Consider the following 25304-nt stretch of genomic DNA (forward strand, 5'->3'; position numbering starts at 1 on the left):
TTAGCACACCAAGAGTGGACATGCCTTTTCATTCAGTAAACATTTTGGAAGCGCCACGTACCAGAAGATGTGCCAGAACTCTTTCCGTTAAAAATAATGGAAATTCAGGCTGGGTGCAGTGGATCATGCCTGTAATCCCAGCACTTTGGGAGGCCAAGGTAGGCGGATCACTTGAGCCCAGGAGTTTGAGACCAGCCTGGGCAACTTGACAAAACCCCGTCTCTTCAAAAAACACAAACTAGAAACAAAGAGACAAACAAAAGACCAGCCAGATGTGATGGCACGTGCCAGTAGTCCCAGCTGCTTGGGAGGCTAAGGTGGGAGGATCATTTGAGCCTGGGAAAGTCAAGGCTGCAATGAGCGGCGATTGCATCACTGCACTTCAGCTTGGGTGATGGAATAAGACCTTGTCTTAAAAAAAACAAAAACAAAAACAGGGCTGGCTTTAGCTCATTACTTCGACAATGATTTCTATGGTTGAAAACAATCACTCTGTGTGGTTTGAGACCCTCGGGCACTCTCCAGCCCCCCCTTTTTTTTCCTAAAAAATAAAAATAAATAAAAAACAAAAACAACAATAACTGGGCATGCTGGCTCAGGCCTGTAAATCCCAGCACTTTGGGGAGCAGAGGCAGGAGTACTGCTGCAGGCCAGGAGGTAGAGAGCAATCTGGGCAATATAGAAAGACCCTGTCTCTACAAAGTTATTTTTTAATGGAAATTCAACTCCAATTTGTGTGTGCTCCAAAAGAAAATAATTTTTTTTTTTCCCTCATGATCCTGGAAAATCTGGACATGGGTGGATTTAGGAGTTCAGGAGTTCAAAGATAAGACTGTTTCTCCATGTCCTGGCCCCGCCGACCTCTGCTTAGTTTGATTCTCAGATTCCTTCCTTGGAGTAGCAAGATAACTGCTATCAACACAAGCCATTCGTATAGCTCATGATCCCAGAGTAACATGGACCCTCCCTTTCTGAGCAGCCATTCATTAAATCTCATGGAAAAATACCAATTGGCTCTTCTGGGGTTGCATATTCATCCATGAACCAATTACTGTGGCTGGATTGGTCGGACCTGGGTTAGAAGGAAGGATCTGCTCCTTACACTATATTGAATGAGTTCAAGGGGGTGGGAGGGTTCTGGGTTCTGCCTTCAGAAGAAGAGGGAAAGGATCCTAGGCAGAAAAACAAAATAATGACAGCTATTCACAGCCATTCGCTGTACTTGGCACAGGGAATATACCAGTGACCAGGACAGAGAGCTTACATTGTAGATGGGGAAATACACAAACATAAACAAACAGATGAAATAAGTACAAATTATTTTGTGGCAAGGAACTGAAATAGAAAATAATGGAGTGAACATTTTAAAAATTAATATGGCCTGGAAGGCCAGGCATGGTGGCTCACACCTGTAATTCCAGCACTTTGGGACGCTGAGGTAGGCGGATCACCTGAGGTTGGCGGATCACCTGAGGTCAGGAGTTCAAATCCAGTCTGGCCAACATGGTGAAACCCTGCCTATGTTAAAAGTACAAAAATTAGCTGGGTGTGGTAGCAGGCATCTGTAATCTCAGCTACTCAGGAGGCTGAGGCAGGAGAATAGCTTGAACCCAGGAGGTGGAGGTTGCAGTGAGCCGAGATGGTGCCACTATACTCCAGCCTGGGTCTCAAACAAACAAACAAAAAAATTAATATGGCCTGGAAAGACCTCTTTAAGTGGGTAATATTTAAGCTGAACCCTAAAGGATAGAAAAGAGACAGTATGTAAAGAGTGGCAAGAAATGGGTTCCAGGCAATAGGAACAGGTGTGAGAAGAGATAGAAATGGGGAAAAGCTTGACACTTTAGAAAAGAGCAGGGAGGTCGGAATGTAGACAGTTGTGTGGAGTGGCTCAAAGTAGACCAGAGAGAGAAAAAAGGACCAGAGTATGGGACACCTTATAATGCAAAGCTTGAGTATTTTAAAAAATGATGTGGAGAGTAGGAGAGATCCAAGATGGCTGATCACTAGCAGCTCAGGATTGTAGCTCCCAGTGAAAACGCAAAGAACGAGAGGACGCCACACCTTCACATGAATTCTTACTGCTCACGCACCAGGAGATTCCCAGCGGAGGAGCCCCACGGGTCGCCAGCGCGACTCTTGTGACCGGCGAGGCAGTTTTGCCAGCGCCTCGGAGCATCGGTTCTCGGTGCAGAGTCAGAAAAGCACCATCAATCTTAACACCGCTGATTTAATCGGCACAGTGGGTTGCTCAGATTTCGGCACTGAGAATCAATAAGTTGGACGTCCACTCAGAAACCCAATTACAAAGACGGTAATTATAAAGACCACAGATGGATAAATCTACAACGAAGGGAAGAAAACAGCCAAAAAAAGGCTGAGAATACCCAAGATCAGAACGCCTCTCCCTTAGCAGGGGATCCCAGTTCCTCATCAGCAATGAAACAAGGCTTGATGGAGAACGAGTGTGTTCCAATTACAGAAGCAGGCTTCAAAATGTGGATAATAAGAAACTTCTGTGAATTAAAAGAACTTGTTCTAACACAATCTAAAGAAACTAAGAACTTTGAAAAAAGGTTTGATGAAATGTCAACAAGAATACAAAATTTAGAGAGGAAAATAAGTGAATTGATGGAGCTGAAAAACACAATACGAGAACTACGTGAAGTATGCACAAGTTTTAACAGCCGAATTGATCAAGCAGAAGAAAGGATATCAGAGGTCGAAGACCAACTCAATGAAATAAAACTAGAAGACAAGATTAGAGAAAAAAGGATAAAAAGGGACGAGCAAAGTCTCCAAGATATATGGGACTATGTGAAAAGACCTAATCTACGCTTGATAGGTGTACCTGAATGTGACGAAGAGAATGAATCCAAGCTGGAAAATATGCTTCAGGGTATTATTCAGGAAAATTTTCCTAACTTAGTAAGGCAGGATAATATTCAACTCCAGGTAATACAGAGAACACCACAAAGATATTCCTCAAGAAGAGCAACTCCAAGGCACACAATCGTCAGATTCACCAGGGTTGAAATGAAGGAGAAAATACTAAGGGCAGCCAGAGAGAATGGTCAGGTTACCCACAAAGGGAAGCCTATCAGACTTACAGCAGATCTCTCAGCAGAAATCCTACAAGCCAGAAGTGAGTGGGGACCAATATTCAACATCCTTAAAGAAAAGAACTTTCAACCAAGAATTTCACATCCAGCCAAACTAAGCTTCATAAGTGAAGGAAAAATAAAGTTTTTTGTGAACAAGCAAGCACTCAGAGAATTCATCACCACCAGGCCTGCTTTACAAGAGCTTCTGAAAGAACCACTACACATAGAAAGGAACAAACAGTATCAGCCTTTCTAAAAAATACCAAAAAGTAAAGAACATCAATATAATGAAGAATTTACATCAACTAATGGGCAAAATAGCCAGCTAATATTAAATGGCAGTATTAAACTCACATATATCATTATTAATTCTAAACTTAAATTGACTAAATTCTCCAATTCAAAGACATGCAGTTTGGACAAAAAAATAAAACCCATCGGTATGCTGCATCCAGACCCATCTCACATTCAAGGATACACAAAGACTCAAAACAAGGGATGGAGAAAGATTTACCAACCAAACAGAGAGCAAAAATAAATAAATAAAAAGCAGAAGTTACAATTTTTGCCTCTGATAAAATAGTCTTTAAAGCAACAAAGATCAAAAGAAGCAAAGAAGGACATTATATAATGATAAAAGAATCAACGCAACAAGAAGAAGAGGTTAAAGATCCTAAATATATACTCACCCAATACAGGAATACCCAGACATACAAGACTTGTAAAGAGACTTAGACTCCCACACAATAATAGTTGGAGACTTCAACATTAACATTAGACAGATCAATGAGACAGAAAATTAACAACGATATCCAGGACTTGAACTCAGATCTGGAACAAGTAAACGTAATTAACATTTATAGATCTCTCCACTTTAAATACACAAAATATACACTCTTATCAGTACCACATCATATCAAGTTAGAAGTTTAAATGCAATGTTGGTTGGCTCCTTGTTTGTTATTCTCTTCCCTCATTTTCTTTCATGTCTCCGTTATTAAGGACAATTATAGGCATACCCATATTTAGACTGCATTCTAGCCCGGGCAACAAAGCAATACCCCCATTCTCTCTCCCTCTTCCTCTTCCTCTTTCTTCCTCTTCTTTATTCTTTTTCTTATTATTCTTTTTTTCTTTCTAAAAAAAAAAAGTTTGATGGATAAATTAATGGATGGATGGAGTGAGGTCTGCTCAGCAGATGGGCCACGATAATAGTTTCCTTTTTTTTTTTTTTTTTTTTTTTGAGACAGTGTCTCGTGCTGTGATCCAGGCTGGAGTGCAGTGTCATGATCGCGGCTCACCACAACCTCCACCTCCCAGGTTAGGCAGATCCTCCCAACTCAGCCTCCCAACTCAGTAACTGGGACTACATGTGTGTGCCACCACACCTGGCTACTTTTTGTATTTTTAGTAGAGACGTGGTTTCACCATGTTGACCAGGCCAGTCTCAAAAAAAAAAAAAAAAGACATAGTAGCTCACAGAACCCACTAATAATCAAATTACATGAATAGTAGATTTTACTCCAAGAATATAAGGGTATTTAGTGTTAGGACATCTATTAACATAATTTGTTTATCAACATATCAAAGAAGACAATTCAGATGATACCAGCTGCTGAAAAGTCATTTATGATAAACATTTTGTGGCAAATGAGAATAGAAGTAACAAACACCATTTACCAAAACCAAACAGCAAATGTTACTCTAAATAGCAAAATACAAAAAGTATTTCAAGTAAAATCATAGGGCAGAAGAAATGTTCGCTTTCATTGTTATTATTTAACTTTTTTTTGTTTTCTAATAACAATAGCATCATACTTATAAAATAGAGATAAATGTAATAAGAAAATTATTTAAATCTATTATATTAATAAAATTAAGATATGAGTTTAATAAAATTTCAGTTAGAATCACAACAGGGCTTTGATCTTTTTAATTTGAAAAATATCTTAACATTTTTATGTGGAAGAATAAAGTGTCTAAGAATAGCTAAGAAAGGTACAAAAAAGAAAAAATGGTGTGGAGTGTCATGATTGGAGGTGATCAAAGGTAAAAGTCAGAAGTTCCACCAGTTCAGAGGCCATTGTAGAATCCAGAGATGATGAAGGGCCTGGGTGGCCCACCATGACATTATCATGACATCATTGTGATGGCAGTGGGTTGTTATAAAGTGAGTTCAGCCCCTGGTGCCTCTCTGTCTTTCATACCCATTTGCCTGTCCACAATGTTACCATGCATCAAGAAAGACTCACCAGATGCCACAGCCATGTGCTTGGAGTCCCCAGCCTCCAGAGCTATGAGAAATAAGTTTTTTTTATAAATTACCAATCTCAGGTTTTCTATTATGGCAACATAAAATGAACTAAGACAGACATGGACAAGAATTCTTTCTGTGTGATCATCACTAATCTTTCCCAATAAGTAGACTCCTTGAGAAGCTGAGTCATGTCAGAAAGCTGCCTGGGCCAGGTGCAATGGTTCATACCTGTAATCCTAACACTTTGGGAGGCCAAGGTGGGTGGATCACTTGAGCTCAGGAGTTTGAGTCTAGCCTGGGCAACATGGCAAAACCCTGTCTCTAAAAACATACAAAAAATTAGTCAGGCATGGTTGCATGTGCCTGTAATCCCAGTTACTCAAGAGGCTGAGATAGGAGAATTGTATGAGCTCAAGAGGCAGAAGTTGCAGTGAGTCAAGATCATGTCACTGTACTCCAGCCTGGACAGCAGAGCCAGATCCTGTCTCAAATAAAAAAGAAAGAAAGCTGAGCATGAATATTTTGATGTATAGTGGCACCACATTCATAGCAAGTGGGCCTAAAAGACAGGCTGTAACAATTGCAGTGTGTTGGCTTAGATCCCCTCCTTCTGTAGTTTTTGAAAGGGCACAGCCTCTATGACTCTCTGTATGTCCATTGTGGGCTGAATCCCCATCTTTCAATTGACACGTTCTTTGGACTTTGAAGACATTTCATTTAGTCATGGACTAGTTTTACTGATTAAAGGTGGATTTGCATAACTCCTCCCTGATGGGTTTACAGGTTGAGTTAAAACTCTCTGAGAAGTAGCTTTTTTTCTCCTTCCAAGTTTTAGGGGATATTTTTTGAATTTCCATACATTATTACACACATCTATGTCAAAGTGAGGTTGAAGGAGATTTCCTGATTCACATACACATATGCTAGAATGAATCTCCTAGTTCCATTCCAGATAACATTCACAATCCAAAATATTTCTTTTCTAACTTTTCTTAGCATCTGCAAGATTAAGTACATACAAGGAATACCCAGCAATGAGCAAAAGGGGTACTCGGGTTTACTATATACTTTAACAGACAACTTGTTCCTTAACATCTCTAGTCCCTTCCCTTGAAAATAAACTCCACCACTTCTGTTCCCCTCTACCACACTGTCGCCACCACGAAAATTAGCTGAAAAAGCACTCCTCAAGGATTGAGAGAGGGCCAGGCCACCTGAGTTTTTAAAGTCTCTTGGTATAATAAGTGACAAAAAAGAGGGAATGCCAAAAACAGGGTTACAAAAATTGTGGTATAATTAAAAGATATCACAGTTACCAAATTAACGGACGCACCCATAGAACACAGCACACAGTTATACTGTTCACAAGATAATTACAGCCCTGTATGAAAAATCGTTTATAGCATACTTCAGTAGATAGTGAGTCCTGTATGAGACACAAGTTGTAGACGAATATAATTTTCTTTTAATCCAGTCAGTGTGACTGTGTGTAGAACTTCATGTGGAGATAAAGTAAAACATCCAACTTTGAGACTCTTCTTGAATGTAAGCATATGTCAAATGCCACACTGGTGCCTCCACCTCCCTCGCACCCCTCGGCTCCCGCTCCCCCGCTCCATTCTGATTGCTGCGTATTTAACTAGAAATTGATGGAAATCAGCGGTAGTGATTGAGGGTCTTAGAATATCAGTCTCGGCATCCTCTCCCAGCATGATTAGGAGACAAAAGCCTGTATAGAGATTGTGTCCGTGAACCTCTGAGCACAGTCCCTATACAGATGGGCTCTGGGGTCTGAGGAGCGCCCTAACTAGATTAGAAACTGACATGTTATTCCCCAGGGCCTCCGCGAAAGACAGCAGGCGAGAATCCTCGCCCTGGACAAGGGCAACAGGGTCAGGAACTCGTCTCCTCTCTCCACCCACGCGCCTCTGGCTTTTCTCCGCCCGGATGCGCCCAGAAGGTCCTGGAGAGCTGTGCGCCCCCTTGGCAACCACAACGCATAGGAAGACTGCGTGAGGTGGGGCTGAGTCCCGCAGGGGCGGGGCTATTCGGGGGGGTTGGGATTGGGGCGGGGCTGGGGCGGGGCTGTGTGAGGCTAGAGCGGGGCTCGGGGGGCTTGAGACTGGGGCGGGGCTGTTCGGAGGGGTTGGGATCGCGGCGGGGCTTTTCGGAGGGGTTGGGATCGGGGCGGGGCTGGGGCGGGGCTGTGTGGGCCTAGGGCGGGGCCCGGGGGGGCGTGAGACTGGGGCGGGGATGGGTGGTGATAGGGCGGGGCTGAGGCGGGGCTTTGCGGGCCTAGGGCGGGGCTCGGGAGGGTGAGACTGGGGCGGGACTGTGAGGGGGCTGGGGCGGGCCTCGGGGCGGGGCTGGGCGCGGACTGGCCAGACTGCCCCGGCATCCCGGTAGCAGCGCGTGGGAAGCAAACTGCGCCTGGGTGGGCAGCCAGCCGGGAGGGTGAGCGCCGCGTGCGACAGAAGCTTCTGGCGAGAATGGCGAACCAAGAGTTTCTAGGTTCGTCTCCGCCGTCCGAGGTGATCGATGGGCAGGACTCAACAGAAATATCCACTTGCTCCGAAGTCGTCCAGCAGCCCATTGTGCTCCGGATTCTCGACACTCACAGCGAGCTTGGGGAGTACGAGGAACCCGAGAATGCCGAGGAGCCCGAGAAGATCAGGGAGCAAGACCATCATCCAGACGACTCCGAGCAACGTGATGAGCCCTACGAGCCCTTTGAGCCCTACGCGCCCTATGCGCCCCACGAGCCCTGGGATTCCTATGCACCCTACGAACTCCATGAGCCCCGTGCAGCCCCCAAACTCCGCAAGGCCCGTGAGTCCCGCCAGGCCCGCCAAACCCGTGAGCCCCGCGAAACCGTGTTGCTTCCCAGCGCCGCAGTAATGACCTCTCCATCTCTGATCACCAGAGTCCCGCCACGGCCTCCTCAGCCGTCTTTGCTGGGCGGTAGGTGTTCCCCTTCCCACGTCCCCTCCCCTGCTCCTCCCTCCCCTCATTCCCCACGCGCTGAGCTACCACGCCCTATCGAGAACCGGGGTCCTAAGGTGGAGGTTTGCATGCAAGAGCTTGCCATATTGAAATGAACTCCTGTCACTTGCCTGTTGCTTCATAACCATCAGTCCTTGGGTTTCAAGGGACTCGGATGGGAAATTGACACGCTGATAATGAGGGAAACATACTCTCTTCCACTGCCACCTGATGAGCTATCCTCACCTCCTTTTGAAGCCTTTCTTCATTCGCCTCTACAGTTAGTCATTGCAACCCCCTGGGTCGCACTTACAGTATCACCCTTATTAGAGCACTTGAGATCTTGTATTTCACCATTCATCTTTCTCCTCAACTCAAGGGAGTGATTCTTCTTCTTCTTCTTCCTTTTTTTTTTTTTTTTTTTTTTTTTTGAGACGGAGTTTCGCTCTTGTTACCCAGGCTGGAGTGCAATGGCGCCATCTCGGCTCACCGCAACCTCCGCCTCCTGGGTTCAAGCAATTCTCCTGCCTCAGCCTCCTGAGTAGCTGGGATTACAGGCACGCGCCACCATGCCCAGCTAATTTTTTGTATTTTTAGTAGAGACCGGGTTTCACCATGTTGACCAGGATGGTCTCGATCTCTTGACCTCGTGATCCACCTGCCTCGGCCTCCCAAAGTGCTGGGATTACAGGCTTGAGCCACCGCGCCCGGTGCGGGAGTGATTCTTGAAGGGAGAATATTTTCGTCAGTGTTTGGCATGTGGTCGCATGTGGAAAACATTCATTGAGCAAGTATTCGAAGAGTATGCATCTACAAAGTGCTCAGGATATGCTCAATCCTCCCCACATTCACAAGATAGCAGATGGGACTTGGGCATAAACATCCTTGCTCTGACCCCACCAGCTCTTTTTATGACCCCTCACTAATGACCCAACCCCAAACAATTATTTGTCCTCATTAGGCCGCCAATCTTTTGGGAGACCAATTTTTGTCTCATGTTCTGACTCCTTACCCAGCTTTGATTCCATGGTCTGCCATCGCAATTGCTCCCTTACATCTTCCACCACTCCACTGGCTCTCTGGTTATCCACCATACTTCTGACAAAACCCTCAACCCTGGTTAAAGCCAGCCATCCATCTACTCTCTTGCTACACCTCAGCAGTTGACTCTTGCTGTGCAAAATGGCACAGTCATCACATCTGGTTTATTTCAGTTTCAGCTCACTTTATTCCCTTAGTAGGTTAGTTTTCCCAGTCTCTGAAGTGGTGACTAACTGCCTTCTTTACTCTCCCCTAAACTTCACACCTTTGACCCCCAACTCAGTTGAAGACTTTTCCACGTTCTTTATTGAGAAAATAGAAGTGATCAGTCATGAAATCCCTTATTTTCTTACAGTGGATCTATTGTTTTACCCGCATCTGTACCAGGAATTCCACCTTTTCTCATATTTCAGGGAAGAACTGTGCTTTTTTAAAAATAAATAAAGAAAAAGCAAAATTCTTCACTTAGGCTTTAGATACCACTCTTATCTCCTGAAGAACTTTCTTCCTGCAGTTATCCTGTCTCTCTCCTACAACATCAATTTTTCCCTTTCTAATTAATCAGTTCCATGAGCACATACATACTCTAGAATCTTCCATCTTGGAATAACTCTTGACTCCATGTTTTTTTCAGACTCTCCCCTTCCGTCAGCATTACCACCATCACTCTGCTGTACTTCACTGCAGAACTTGTCAAAAGAGTTGTCTCCACTCACTGACTCAATTTCTTCACCTCTCCACACATTTGGTTAGGCTTCTTTTCTCCGTTCTCCCAAAACTGCTCTACTTTATTGCGTTTCTCTCTGCTGCCACTCCTATCATCAAGCATGGAGATTTCACATCCACCTGGATGATCTGGTTTGCTTCTCGTTTCTTTGACCTCCTCACTTGGAAAGATCGTGTCCTTCACCTGATCATAGGCACCCACTATCAAAGCCCTTGTTAATTGCTGTACCATTTCCAGAATATTTCAAGCACTCTAATCTCTAACCATGTCTTAGCTTTCCAGCTCACTCCTCCATGAACCCCTATCAAATTTTCAGCTTCAAAGGGACTTCTAATCCACGGATCCTACTAACTTTTCATTATATATCACTATCTTATGTCCTGCTGTCTCTCCTCACCTTATATTCCATGGATTAACAATGGAATCACTCCCTTGATCCTCTCTCCTGTCATTCTTGCCTTGTTAAATCCAATTCTTGCCTGCACTTGGAATAACAGATAATGGCAAGAGTCAGGCAAACAGCTCTGCCAAGTATGTGAACCGACCTTTAAATCCATGCCCTTGAACTTCATGTGGGCCCTCAGTGCTGCTTGCCAGTCATACTGTATTTCCCCAGTCAGTTTATTTTCCAGCTGTCCCAGAAATTATGGTGAGTGCTCTTTCTTCAAATGTTCTGCATCCTTTCCTCCTTGCTCTTAGCTGGTGATTTCACTTTTTTTCTTCACTGAGAATAGAATTCTGAAAGAGCTTCATATCTTTCCACCACGAAATCTGCCAAACTACCAGCATCTCTATATATGTACTCTATTTTTTTCCTGTTAATAATGGATGAACTGTCCTTGCTCCTATTAAAGGCCATTCCCTCAATCTATATGTTGGATTTCAATTCTCTTTTCTTCTTCTTCTTTTTTTTTTTTTTTAAATTGTACTTTAGGTTCTGGGGTACATGTGCAGATAATGCAGGATTGTTGCATAGGTACATACATGGCAGGTGGTTTGCTGCCTCCATCACCCCATCACCTATATCTGGTATTTCTTCCCATGTTATCCCTCCCCACCCTTCCCACTCCCTGCTGTCCCTCCCCAGCTCCCACAACAGACCTCAGTGTGTGATGCTCCCCTCCCTGTGTCCATGTGTTCTCATTGTTCGACATCTACCTGTGAATGAGAACATGTGGTGTTTGATTTTCTGTTCTTGGTTAGTTTGCTGAGAATGATGGTTTCCAGATTCATCCATGTTGCTACAAAGGACACGAATTCATCGTTTTTTATGGCTGTGTAATATTCCATGGTGTATATATGCCACATTTTCTTTGTCCAGTCTATCATTGATGGGCATTTGGGTTGGTTCTAGGTCTTTGCTATTGTAAACAGTGCTGCAGTGAACATAGGTGTGCATGTGTCTTTATAATACAACGATTTATAATCCCTTGGGTATATACTCAGTAATGAGATTGTTGGGTCAAATGGAATTTCTATTTCTAGATCCTTGTCAATTCTCTCTAACTTCTTTAAGCTCTTTGCTCCTAAAATTAGCCTCTCTGTCCTGCATCATTCTATTCTTCTCTGCTGGATCATTCTCATCGGCATACAACATGTGTGATGGACTGGGTGTGGTGGGTCACACCTGTAATCCCAGCACTTCGCGAGGCCGAGGTGGAAGGATCACTTGAGGCTGGAATTCAAAACCAGCCTGAGCAACATAGTGAGACCTTGTTTCTAAAAAAGAAAAAGAGAGAGAGAGAAAAAAAAACCCAACAAAACCCCACCACCACAACAGAATAAACCTGTAGTCTCAGCTACTGTAGACTGAGGCAGGAGGATTACCTCAGGCTCAGCAGTTGGAGGCTACAGCGAGATATGATCATGCCACTGCACTCCAGCCTGGGCAACAGAACAGGATCTTGTCTCAAAAACAAAAACAAAATCCAACTAACCAAACAACAGCAACAACAAAATGCACAGTAACTCTTATCTTAAAAAAAAAAAGCGGCCGGGCGCGGTGGCTCACGCCTGTAATCCCAGCACTTTGGGAGGCCGAGGCGGGTGGATCACGAGGTCAAGAGATCGAGACCATCCCGGTCAACATGGTGAAAACCCCGTCTCTACTAAAAATACAAAAAATTAGCTGGGCATGGTGGCACGTGCCTGTAATCCCAGCTACTCAGGAGGCTGAGGCAGGAGAATTGCCTGAACCCAGGGGGCGGAGGTTGCGGTGAGCCGAGATCGCGCCATTGCACTCCAGCCTGGGTAACAAGAGCGAAACTCCGTCTCAAAAAAAAAAAAAAAAAAAAAAAAAAAAAAAAGCAAAATAAAAAAACCCCAAACCTTCCCTGAACCCCATGTGCCTACCCAGGTACCAGGATTTCTTTGCTCTGCTTTAGAGGAAAAATTTATTGTTTGAATTGCCTGTAAGTCATTGTCTCCATGTCCTCTTTCCCCGCTTTTCCCCCTTCTCTTAAGAACCACTTAAATTAAGCTTTCATCCCCTCCATTTAGCTGCAGTGGCTTTTGTTGAGGTCACAATGGTCTGTGCCTTGTAAGAGTCAAAGGCTAATTCTTCATTTTCATCTTACTCATCTGACACATTCACCTCTTGTTTTCTTAGAAGTCTTTCTTTACTTGACTTCTGGGATGCCTCTACCTCCATTGTCCTACCTCACTGATTGTTCTTAGTCAGTTTCCTTTGCTGAATTCTCCTCTTCCTAGCCTTTAGGTTGAAGTGATCAATGGCTTAGTCCTCTCAGATTCTTCTAGAACTTTACTTACTCCGTGGTTGAGGTCATCAGTTCCATGGCCTTAACTATATCCTGGTAACTTCCCAAATTATCTGTAGCCTCAGTTTTCCCCCTAAACTCGAGTTTCATAACAAGTTGTTGATTTATCATCCCTGCTGGAATATCAGTTTAGCCTGTAAATTGGATTACATTTGATTACCAAATCCAATGGTTTGTTCTCTATTCTTAGCATTGTCAAAAAGATTCAGAGTTAATACCCTAACGTGCCCACCACTGAACTCTTACCGCAGCAGCCAAACGTGCCCTTCCCTCATTGTCTCCCATTTCCACAAATGGCACCGCCATTTATTTATCCAGGTGCCCAAACACCTTGGCATCATTCTTGATGCCTGCTTTTCTCTTAAACCCAGACGTTAAACCATTAGTGAATTGTGACTTTGAGCTATGTCCTAACTATGGCCATTTCTTAACATTTAAAATGTCATCACCAATATCATCTCTTGCCTGGTCCACGGCAGTAGCCTCCAGCTGGGTTTTTGTCTCGAACTATCCCCAGTTCCTTGTACCTGCACTGGTCACAGAAGTCCCTTAGAGCATAAATTACATGCAATTATCTTGCTCTCTGTGGGTAACCCCTCATATAGGTACCGAGGAAGGAGAACTAAGCAGAATCCTGGCATAATGAAGGCCTGAAGAATATCTCAGTTTACAGTGTTACTACTCAGTTATTTAGTTTTATATAATCCTTTTTATAATCATATATTAGTTTATAGAATTAGGGCTTGGAGAATATCTCAGTTTATAGTGTTACTACTTAGTTATTTCCCTCTAAGTTATATATATCTTAGTGGATATATATAACTATATTTTAGTTCATAATCAGAGGAATGCCTAGAGTAGACACAGTACAGAGCATGAATTAAGGAATAGGCAGCTTATAGTCAGAGGAATGCCTAGAGCAGACACAGTGCAGAGCATGATTTAAGGGAAAGACAGTTATACCAGGACAAGATCCATGGCCCAGGTGGCAGCGTTCAGTATCATGGCAGGCTCGGGGCAAGAGCCACTCCTCCTGATAAAGGAGTTGTAGGACCTTGCTCCAGTTCTTGTGGAAGGCTGCCCTCAGACCGGAAATCCACCTTGGTGACTGTGAACTTTATCAGCTCTTGTTACTATGCTGCTCAAAAAGCATTCCCCTATAGAACTCATTGGAAGCTGCCAGCAGGTGGCGTAGACCCTGACAGCTCTGTCACTGCTATGTCACTTAAAGCATACTCCTATAAATCTTCTTAGTAGCTTGCCCATAGATAGAGATATTGAACACTGCACCCTCTTCCCTGCACACAGCCCACCTACATGCCTCAGCGACCTAATGGGGGTGGACCCCTTACTGCACACGGCCCTTGCCTCGATGACCTAATGGGAATGGACCCCTTGCTGCTAACTGTTCACCTCCTGGCCTAGATGACCTAATGGGGGTGGACCCCTTGTTTTATTGCTCATGACCCTATTACTATCCTTAAAGATGATTTCACTCACTGCCCTGCCCCTAACCTATACACAATAAATACACACGCTTCTGAACATTTGGGGCCTCGCCTGACTCCGCTTATAGGTGGCGTGGCCCCCGGAGCCCAGCTGTGTTTTCCCTGTACTTCTGTGTCCTGTCTCTTTATTTGTCATATCCTGTGCCTCAGCACAGCATAATGGACACCCCACAACCCTGCGGGCCATGAGCCCTACACTCTCAGCCTTCCAGCATGGGTTCTCACCTCAGGTTGTATGTACTCTAAGGCAGGGATCCCCAACATTTTTGGCACCAGGGACGCGTTTGTGGAAGACAGTTTTTTCTTGGGGTTGGGGGAACCGCTCCACCTCAGATTGAGCTATCAGGCATTAGCTGGATTTTCACAAGGAGCCCGCAACCCAGATCCCTCACATGCGCATGCGCAGTTCACAGTACAGTGTGTGTTTCTATGAGAATCTAATGCCACCACTGATCTATCAGGAGGCAGAGTTCAGACTGCAATGCTTGCTCTCCTGCCACTCACCTCCTGCTGTGCAGCTGGGTTCCTAATGGGCCACGCACGGAACTAGTCCACAGCCTGGGGGTTGAGGACTCCTGCTCTAAAGTTCTCAGCAGATCTGAGCCTCTCACTAACCTCACCTTGAACTTGACCTGACTGTCCATGACATCATGTCCTACCACTCTCCTGTGGGTTTTAGCTCTGCAGGCACATGGGCATCCTTGCTCTGAGCTCAGGATCATTTCACTTGCTTTTTCCTCTGCCAGGGCACTCTTCCTTCAAATACTTGTCATCTCCTTTTCATGGGGTACCCAAAACAGCATTATTTGGCCTGCTTATTTTCTTTGAGACACTTCTCTGACGGTATGATATATCTATGTGTTTAATTGTTCACATTAAGCTCTTATGAAGGCAGGACCTTTGTCTTTCATCCTCAGTGCCTCAAGCTTGCCTGGAACAAGTCAGGCATTATAGTTGAATGAAAGATCTCTTCGTTTGAACTCTGTGTTACCAAATCCAATGGTTTCTTCTCTATCCTTAGCATTGTCAAAACAATTAAGAATTAATACCCATAAAGCTCTTAGAATAGATGTGGTACACAGTAAGTGCTCTGTAGATGTTAGCTAGTAGTGGTTGTAGTAGTAGTAGTAGTAGTAATAGTGTTGTAGTGTTATTATTATTATTATTTTGAGATGGAGTTGAGTCTTGCTCTGTTACCCAGGCTGGAGTACAGTGGCACGATCTTGGCTCACTGAAACCTGCGCCTCCTGGGTTCAAGTGATTCTCCTGTCACAACCTCCTGAGTAGCTGGGATTATAGGCATGCGCCACCATGCCTGGCTAATTTTTGTATTTTTAGTAGACATGGGGTTTCACCAGGTTGGTCTTGAACTCGTGACCTTAGGTAATCCACCTGCATCAGCCTTCCAAAGTGCTGGGATTACAGGTGTGCACCACCACGCCCGGCCAATGTGTTAATATTATTATCTCATTAGACCTCTTGGCAGCATTTAACACAACTGACTACTCCCTTCTCGTGGCCTCCATGACACCACAGTCTCCTGGTTTAGCATTCACCTGACTGCTTGCTCCTTCTGAGGCTCCTTTGCTGAGCCCTCCCTAAATTCTTGATTTCTAACAGGCTCTATACTGACCCCTTTTTAAAAAGTGCACAGTTTTACCCCTAGGTGGTTATAACCACACTCATGAGTTTAACATTTCTATGCTGCTGCCTTCTAATTTTTCTTTGTACAAACTGTAAGAAATGGCATTAATGCCTTCTAAATTTTTATATTCTCTGTCTTCTCTGAGTCTGACACATATATTCAACTGCATACTGGACATCTCCATTTGAATTTATCATATGCTTCTCAAATGGACTACACTTTCTTCTTTCTGTCTTTTGCCAAAAACTCCGGAGAATATACTAAGTAATGGACTATGCTTACAAACAGAAATCTTGATTTCCCTTCTGGCCTTGTTCTTCCTTCAGTAGCTGGGATTTTTTTCCCCATCTGAGACAACATCGTGAAGTTGCTCAAGCCAAAGAAAATGTACTCTTCTTCGATTCCTCTTGCCTCACCTTCAAGTACAATGCACCCAGTGAAAGTTCTATCAGTTTTATCTCAAGAATACTTCCTGAATTTGGCTGGGCATGGTGGCTTACTCCTGTAATCCCAGCACTTTGGGAGGCCAAGGCAGATGGATCACCTGAGGTTGGGAGTTTGATACTAGCTTGACCAACATGGAGAAACCCAGTCTCTACTAAAAATACAAAATTAGCAGGATGTGGTGGCATGTGCCTGCAATCCCAGCTATTCGGGAGGCTGAGGCAAAAGAATCGCCTGAACTGGGGAGGCGGATGTTGTGGTGAGCTGAGATCGTGCCACTGCACTCCAGCTTGGGCAATATGAGTGCAACTCCATCTCCAAAAAAAGATAAATTAAAAAAAAAGAATACTTCCTGAATTTACTGATTTCTGCTGCGAAAACTCTCACTCCAATTGTGGTCACTTCTCACCTGGGTTTCTACGTGTTTCCTGACAAGTCTGCCTGCTTCTACTCTCGTCCCCTGCAGCCCCATGACTCTTGCAGCCAGAGTGGGTATTTTTAAAATGAATCAGATCACATCTTGCCCTGATAGTCCTTCCTGTGGCTTCCCATTGCTCTTAGAATAAATCCAAGCTTCCTGCAGCAGTGTGTGGACTCCATGGGCTCTCTGACCTAATCCCCTACCACTCACCCTCCTGCTCACCCAGCCTGACATACTGGCTTCCTTTCTGTTCCTCCAAAAGGTGAACCCCTATACTTGCCCTGCTTCAGAGTCTGCCTTTATGGTTTCCTCTACCTGGCATGCCTCTTGTTTTCCCAGGATTCTTTCATGGCTAATTCCTATTACTGGACCTCCTATGGGGTGCCCAGCTGGCTAAGCCATGGCAGTTTGGTTGTGCAAATATCTGGGATATGTGTAACTTTTTTTTTTTTTTTTTCAATTTGTTGATAATCCCTTTGTCTGTGCTTATGTTTAGGTTTTTTTGTTTGTTTCACCATTTGTTTCTACATTTTTATGGTAAAATTTACCAATCATTTCTATTATGGCTTCCATATTGAATCACAATTAGAGGGCCTTTTTCTATTTCTAGGTTATGAAAGAATTGACCCATGTGTTTTTCTTTCATAGTCATTTTATTTTTGAGACAGGGTTTCTCTCTGGTGCCCAGGCTGGAGTGCAGTGGCACCGTCTCGTTTCACTGTAGCCTCCACCTCTCTGGTTCAAGCTATTCTCCTGCCTCAGCTTCCTGAGTAGCTAGGACTACAGGCATGCGCCAACATGCCTGGCTAAATTTTGGATTTTTAGTAGAGATGGGGTTTTACCACGTTGGACAGGCTGGTCTTGAACTCCTGACCTCAAGTGATCCCCCTGCCTCAGCCTCCCAAAGTGCTGGGATTAAAGGTGTGAGCCACCGTGCCTAGCCTTTTATAGTCATTTTTATAAACATTTAATTCTTTTTTTTTTTGAGACGGAGTTTCGCTCTTGTTACCCAGGCTGGAGTGCAATGGCGCGATCTCGGCTCACCGCAACCTCCGCCTCCTGGGTTCAGGCAATTCTCCTGCCTCAGCCTCCTGAGTAGCTGGGATTACAGGCATGTGCCACCATGCCCAGCTAATTTTTTTGTATTTTTAGTAGAGACGGGGTTTCACCATGTTGACCAGGATGGTCTCGATCTCTCGACCTCGTGATCCACCCTCCTCAGCCTCCCAAAGTGCTGGGATTACAGGCCTGAGCTACTGCGCCCGGCTAAACATTTAATTCTTTGATCTGGCCAGGTGTGGTGGCTCACGCCTGCCTGTAATCCCAACTCTTTGGGAGGCTGAGATGAGAGGATAGCTGAAGTCCAGGAAGAAGTTGGCTGGATGTGGTGGTGTGCACATGTGGTCCCAGATACTCCGGAGGCCGAGGTGGGAGGATAACTTGAACCTGGGGGGTCGAGGCTGCAGTGATCTGTGATTGCATCATTGAAGCAATAGAGTGAGACTTCGGAATAGAGTGAGCCTGTCTCAAATAAATAAATAAATAAATAAATAAATAAATAAATAAATACATAAATAAAATAAGTAACCTTTTTTACCTATTTGGAGTTTAACCCTAGTGTATAGAGTGAGTTAAAATCCCAGCATTCTTAATGGTTGCCTGGTTGCCTATTTGCCTGTCATCTTCACAAAAATGAAATATGGTGCAAATGGACAGGAAAAATAGATTTGGTATTAGAGAAAAATAGTCATAAAAGTGGGGGCATATGGGTGTGAGGGGAGGCACAGCTCACCCCGTCATAGCTTGGGGACATGATCTTTTTGAGCACTAATTTGAATAGAAGTCTCAGGGTTGTTGCTTAGCCAGATGGAAGGATCCTCCTCTTTCTGCCTCTACCATCTCACACTCCCTGGCCTTACTCTCTCATCTCTTGCCCAAATGATCCTAAGCAAAGGCAGCGTGGATCACAGTCTAGGGAGCTGTGTCTAGCAAGGAGCCAGGAGGAATAAGTGGTAGTAACAGACTGGATAGCTTAATATGTCGCATCAAAGGATGTCCCCGGGTTTATGTAGTCATACCCAGTATATTACTGCACTGCACAGTCATGCAGCTAAAACGATCATAAATTTTACTTCAAAAAGCTTCAAAAAGGAATGTGGGTCTTACCAAAGTATCTCAGTGGGAATTACACCTTCCAACACAGCAAAACCTGCGAAATGTTCTTCAGGCATTCCTCTTCCCATGTTCCCGGCATCATGATGGCCATTCCCTGCAAATATCTTGCGTATTTCTCTCAGGCTCCAGTCTACCTCTCTCTTACCCTCTCCTGTCCCCAGCTTCCCCCCAGGTCTGTTCTGTTCTGAGAGGTGCTGCTTGCCTTTTTTCTTTTTCTTTTTCTTTGAGCCGGAGTCTCACTCTGTTGTCCAGGCTGGAGTGTAGGGTACAGTCTCGGCTCACTGCAGCCTCCACTTCCCAGGTTCCAGCAGTTCTCCTGCCTCCGCCTCCTGGGTAGCTGGGATTGCAGGCACGCGTCACCATGCCGGGTTAATTTTTTTGTTTTTAGTAGAGACAGGGTTTCACCATGTTGGGCAGGCCGGTCTTGAACTCCTGACCTCAGGTGATCTGCCCGCCTCGGCCTCCCAAAGTGCTAGGATTACAGGCGTGAGCCGCCATGCCCGGCCTGCTGCTTGCTTTTTCTCTGTAGGTCAGCTGTACCCCTTTTGGCATTCAAACATAGACTCCTCAGAAGGCAGGGCAGAGAGCAAGGTGGAGAACTGTCACACTTTGATATTTTAGCCCTATCCCGTCACAGAATGATGTACTCCTCCGTGCAATGGGAGTGTATGAATGAGCCCCTCATCACCTTCAGGGAAGAACAGCTTTTGAATCGTGCTTTCTTCCAGCAGATGGCAGCCTTCTCCACCAATGATCTGGAGCACAGATGGGTCATCCCATCCCTGTGTTAGCTGCAGAAGGCAATGTGAGCCCTGGTTTGTGTGCTGCAGAACAAATACAAACATTGAAAGGGAGTAATACAGACTTCATGTTCTGATGTTGTTGATCATGTTGCCCAAAATCTTTCAGTGGCTTCTTCCCGTTGCACTTGGAATAAAAGCAGAACTCCTGCAGGGCTCACAGGGATCCGGCCTGACCACAAATCCTGCTGTGCTCTGCCTTGCTGGCTTCCCTCTGGCCACCCTGACCCACTGTCTTGCTGTGCCTGTCTCTTGGTTCCACCTCGGGGCCTCGACGCTTGCTGTTTCCTATGTCTGCAATGCTCTCCCTTGTTTGCCCTTCTCCCCACCAGACCATCACATATGCTGCACCTGCTTGTCTTTCCAGGGCTCAAGTGTCATTTCCTCCGAAAGGCTCTTCCCCAAATTCTCTCCCTAAAGTAGGCTCCTCCTTCTGCCTTACCAGCCACATCACACTCATTTATTTCCTGCCCAGCACTTTCCACTATCTGAAGTTATTTACTTGCTTGTTGTCCGTCTTTCCACCCGAAATATAAGCTGTACGACCTTGGATAGGGATTTAACTTTCTTGATCCTTCTCTATTTCAAAGCTTAAAATAAATGGGTAAAGTCAGCATAAAAGTCATTCTTGAACACTTCCTAGATTCACTCAAAAGTTATTGAGCGGCATATGGCCATTCTTGAACACTTCCTAGATTCACTCAAGAGTTGTTGAGCTCATATTAATAGTAGCTTATTTTCATTGAGTGTTTGAAATATTTAATGTAACCTCATTTTATTTGTTTATTTTGAGATGGAGTCTTGCTCTGTTGCCCAGGCTGGAATGAAATGGTGCTATCTCAGCTCACTGCAACCTCCACCTCTTGGGTTCAAGTGATTCTCCTGCCTCAGCCTCCCAAGTAGCTGAGATTACAGGTGTCTGCCAATATGCCCAGCTAAATTTTTATTTTTTTAGTAGAGATGGCCTTTCGCCACCTTGGCCGGGCTGTTCTTGAACTCCTGACCTCAGGTGATCCACCCACCTTCATCTCCCAAAGTGCTGGGATTACAGGGATTACAGGCATGAGCCAACACGCCCAGCCATAATCTCATTTTATTCTTAAGACAACCTTTTAAGTAAGTACTATTTGTGTTCCCATTTTACAGATGAGGATTGTGAGACTTGGTATGTTGTCTCCAGGCATATAGTGAAGGACCAGCATTCAAAACCATATCATGGGCTGGGCATAGTGGCTCACACCTGTAATTCCGGCACTTTGGGAGGTTGAGGCAGGTAGATTACCTGAGGTCAGGAGTTCGAGACCAGTCTGTGCAACATTCCAAAACCTCACCTCTACTAAAAATACAGAAGTTATCTGGGCGTGGTGGCAGGTACCTGTAATCCCAACCATTTAGGAGGCTGAGGCAGAAGAATCGCTTAAACCCCGGAGGTGGAGGTTGCAGTGCGCTGAGATCTCACTACTGCACTCCAGCCTGGGAGACAGAGTGAGACTGTCTCAAAAAAAAAAAAAAAAAAAAAAAAAAAAAGGCCATATAATGCCTTCTGATCAGTGGCACATGAAATAGAAAGAAAGACAAAAGCCATATCAGTTCATCCTAAGCCTGCAAACTACTGCAGTGACTAGATAGGTCAGTCAGGCCCTTAAATGGGAGGAAAGAAACACTGCTGCTATTTTCTACGGAAGAGTGGGCTGCGAAACATTTTGGGGACAAAGAGTGATACTGGAATTTGCACTGCAGGAAAATCAGCCAATGAGGATGGGTTGGATGTGTCAACTTCTCCTTACTGCTCCCAAAGAAATTTCAGTGTTTGAACACTGTTGTGCCCAGGAGTCATGGCTCCAGCTGCATACTGGGGATTTCAATTGGAGTATACTTTAGCAGAAGAGAAAACTTGATTCCGTTGTGAAGAGCACTGGACTAGGAGTCAGGAAATGGAATTTACTTTTGGTTTTATCATAGCTGTGTATCTGTTTCTTTTCTGGTGAAATGAAATAGTTAGACTGGCCAATTACTATGAACAAATGTTGACAGTCTATATTTGAATACAACTGCTTAATTTGATATAACAAGATATTGCCAAAGTGCAATTACTATTTACTCTTTTTTTTTTTTTTGAGATGGAGTTTCGCTCTTGTTGCCCAGGTGAGAGGGCAATGGCGCAATCTCAGCTCACCACAACTTCCACCTCCCAGGTTCAAGCAATTCTCCTGTCTCAGCCTCCTGAGTAGCTAGGATTACAGGCATGCACCATGCCATCCAGCTAATTTTGTATTTTTAGTAGAGATGGGGTTCATCCATGTTGGTCAGGCTGGTCTTGAACTCCTGACCTCAGGTGGTCCGCCCACCCCGGCCTCCTAAAGTGCTGAAATTACAGGCATGAGCCACCGTGCCTGGCCCTATATATTCTCGAATATAAGGAATTTAAATGTTTTTGCTTAACTTGAATATATAAACTTTAAAAAATAGAGCTAAAATAGACAAATGTTTATTTATAATTGTAATATAAAAATTTAAATAGAAAATAAAAGTAACATAGTAAAATAAATGGTATAATTTAGAAATATTTATTCCTATTATCATATTTCATGGAAAACAGTTTTATTAATTTTTTTATGTGCATTTTTACTTCTTTTTCTTTTTTTTTTTTTAAGACAGGGTTTCACCACGTTGGTTAGGCCGGTCTTGAACTCCCGACCTCAGGTGATCCGCCTGCCTTGGCCTCCAAAGTGCTTGGATTACAGGCGTGAGCCACTACGCCCAGCCTGATTTTATGTGCATTCTTGACATCACTAGTCATTTTTTGAGTAATCGTACACACTTTTTGAGGGCACATTATTTTTATTTCTAAGTTATTTGAGATAGAAAACTTAAAAGATTTTTTTAATTATGGAAATTTCTTAACATACACAAAATAGTGTATGTTTTAATAAACCCCTATGCACCCATTACCTAGTTTCAATAATTAACATTTTTTGGACTCTTGTTTCATCTAGACGCCCCCAACCCTATTTTTGGGCATCCTATAGGACACATTTGTTTTAAGGAAACTGCCAGACACCATGTCATTTTACCCATAAATACCTCAGCATGCATCTCTAATCGCTAAGGATTTTAAAAAAGCCTACATGAAAGTATAATTATCATGTTATAATTACACAAATGCCAAACAAAATTTACAACCCCCTTCCCCCTCCCCTCCCCCTCCCCTCCCCCTCCCCTCCCCCTCCCCTCCCCCTCCCCTCCCCCTCCCCTCCCCCTCCCCTCCCCTCCCCCTCCCCCTCCCCCTCCCCCTCCCCCTCCCCACCCTTCCCCTCTCCTCCCCTCCCCTTTCCTAGGGATGTAGTCTTCCTAGGTTGCTCAGGCTGGTCTTGAACTCCTGGGCTCAAACCATCCTCCCACCTCAGCCTCCCAAAGTGCTAGGATTACAGGCATGAGCCACCATGCCCAGCCCATCTAACAACCAGTCTTGTTCATTCCCTAGATTCCACTATTTTATTAGGAGTAAGACAGGGTTCCTTTGAACCTGTGTTTGATGCTATCATGGAAATTATCACAAGCCATCAGAACGCATTCATGTCATGCAAAAGTAGGAACTATTAAAAAAAAAATTCACCCTGTAGGTGTACTTTTACCTTTACAATACAATCACTATGTTGTTTATTGTGTTTTGCGTTTTTTAAAATGAGGTTTAGGGCTGGGAGCGGTAGCTCACACCTGTAATCCCAGCATCTTGGGAGGCAGAGGCCGGTGGATCACTTGAGGCCAGGATTTTGAGACCAGCCTGGCCAACATGGCAAAACCCAGTCTACACTAAAAATACAAAAAAATTAGAGGCTGAGAGAGGGAGTCTTGCTCTGTCACCCAGGCTGGCACGCAATGGCCCTATCTGGGCTCACTGCAACGTCTGCTTCCTGGGCTCAAGTGATTCTCGTGCCTCAGCCTCCTGGGTAGCTGGGATTACAGGTGCCCACCACCATGCCTGGCTAATATTTGTATTTTTTGTAGCGATGGGTCTTCACCATGTTGGCCAGGCTGGATTCTAACTCCTGAGCTCAAGTGATCCGCCTGCCTCAGCCTCCCAAAGTGCTGGGATTACAGGCGTGAGCCCCTGTGCCCGGCCCCAAAACATTTTCCTTGCTTAGCTCATTGTTGAGAAAATAAGGTAATTGAGAAAGTACCTCTTAACATGGGTGCTTTTAAGAGCCTGCATATAACGTAACCTTTACTGAAGAATAATTTTTGGGGGGATAATCATGCCTCATACTCAGTCATTTATAGTACTTTACTGGAAACTTCCTTGTTTTTTTTTTTTTTTTTAACTTGGTTTCATGCAACACATATCAGGAGTAAACTTTGATGAGAGAAAAAACTGAAAAAAAATTAGGATTCCATTCGGCTTTCTAGCATCTTATAACTTAAGTTACTCCTTGTATAATTCAGTTAAGACCTCATCAGAGAGATTAAAAAAAAAAAAAAGATTTCAACGTGTGTGGCAGCCTGAGTTGCTGGGCACCTCTAGGCCGAGCTCCGCTGCCTCCAGCCGCTGCCAACCTGCGCCCCGCGGTGGCCTCGACGCCGGCCGCACGCGCTCCTTCGCCGTCCGGAGCGCCACCTGTCCAGAGCGGGGCAGGGATACCGTGGAGCAGTTCCAGTTCAGCTCACGGACCTGCACAACTGCCTGGTCCCCTGCAACACTGACCAGAAAGCTCAACAACGGCAGCATTCTGAACAGGGAAGCCCATCGCAGGCCGCGCTTCGGTGTCCCCGAGACGGCTGTCCCCAAGGTGGTGGTCAGCACGCCCGGGGCCATTGAGCCCGTCCTGCGCCACTGAGGACAGCGCTGTCCACACAGACCCGCCCGGCGCAGGCGTGTCGGTGTAAACCCGTACTGGCTGCAGCCTGGCTGCAAATGTCTGTTGACATTTGCATGTGATTGACTAACCTATAAGAGAGAAAATAAAAACAAGTAAGAAATACATGGTGACGAAGCCACTGCTCCACCTACCTCCTAAAATTATTCTAATGTTAGGGACAGCTGGTGTCTTGCTTTCCATGGTAGAATGCTCAGATACGACTGTGCTAGGCTTTATTATACATGCTTCCCTTTTTTCATGCTATTTTTCTTTCCCTTCCACTGACACTGTTTTTCTCTCTCCTTGAGTTTTTCATCTAAAAACAGACATATCCTATTGTAGCCTATGTAAGCAACTTCAAATCCTTTTAGAAATCAACGGAGGATCGAAATACGTAAACCAATGAAAATACATGTGAGCACGTTTACAAAGTAGGTTTAACATTTTACTAGTAATGTTCATGGCTACGTGTGGTGACTCATGCCCAGCACTTTGGGAGGCCCAGGTAGGAGGATTGCTGTAGCCCAGGTGTTCGAGACCAGCCTGGGCACCATAGTGAGACCCTGG

The 25304-nt window shown here is 44.7% G+C and overlaps 1 protein-coding gene across 2 annotated transcripts in view; it reads left to right on the forward strand.

The window, feature by feature from the left end:
• The first annotated feature begins 7763 nt into the window (after positions 1 to 7763).
• Positions 7764 to 25304, forward strand: part of SPMAP2L (sperm microtubule associated protein 2 like) — a 67068-nt gene continuing 49527 nt past the window's right edge. For both annotated transcript variants that reach the window (XM_039468341.2, XM_039468342.2), the window contains exon 1: positions 7764 to 8322. In XM_039468341.2, the coding sequence (XP_039324275.2) occupies positions 7851 to 8322 (472 nt within the window). In that variant the 5' untranslated portion in view covers positions 7764 to 7850. The remainder of the gene's footprint in view (positions 8323 to 25304) is intronic.

Source organism: Saimiri boliviensis, chromosome 3 (assembly GCF_048565385.1).
Source record: "Saimiri boliviensis isolate mSaiBol1 chromosome 3, mSaiBol1.pri, whole genome shotgun sequence".
Classification (NCBI taxonomy): Eukaryota; Metazoa; Chordata; class Mammalia; order Primates; family Cebidae; genus Saimiri; species Saimiri boliviensis.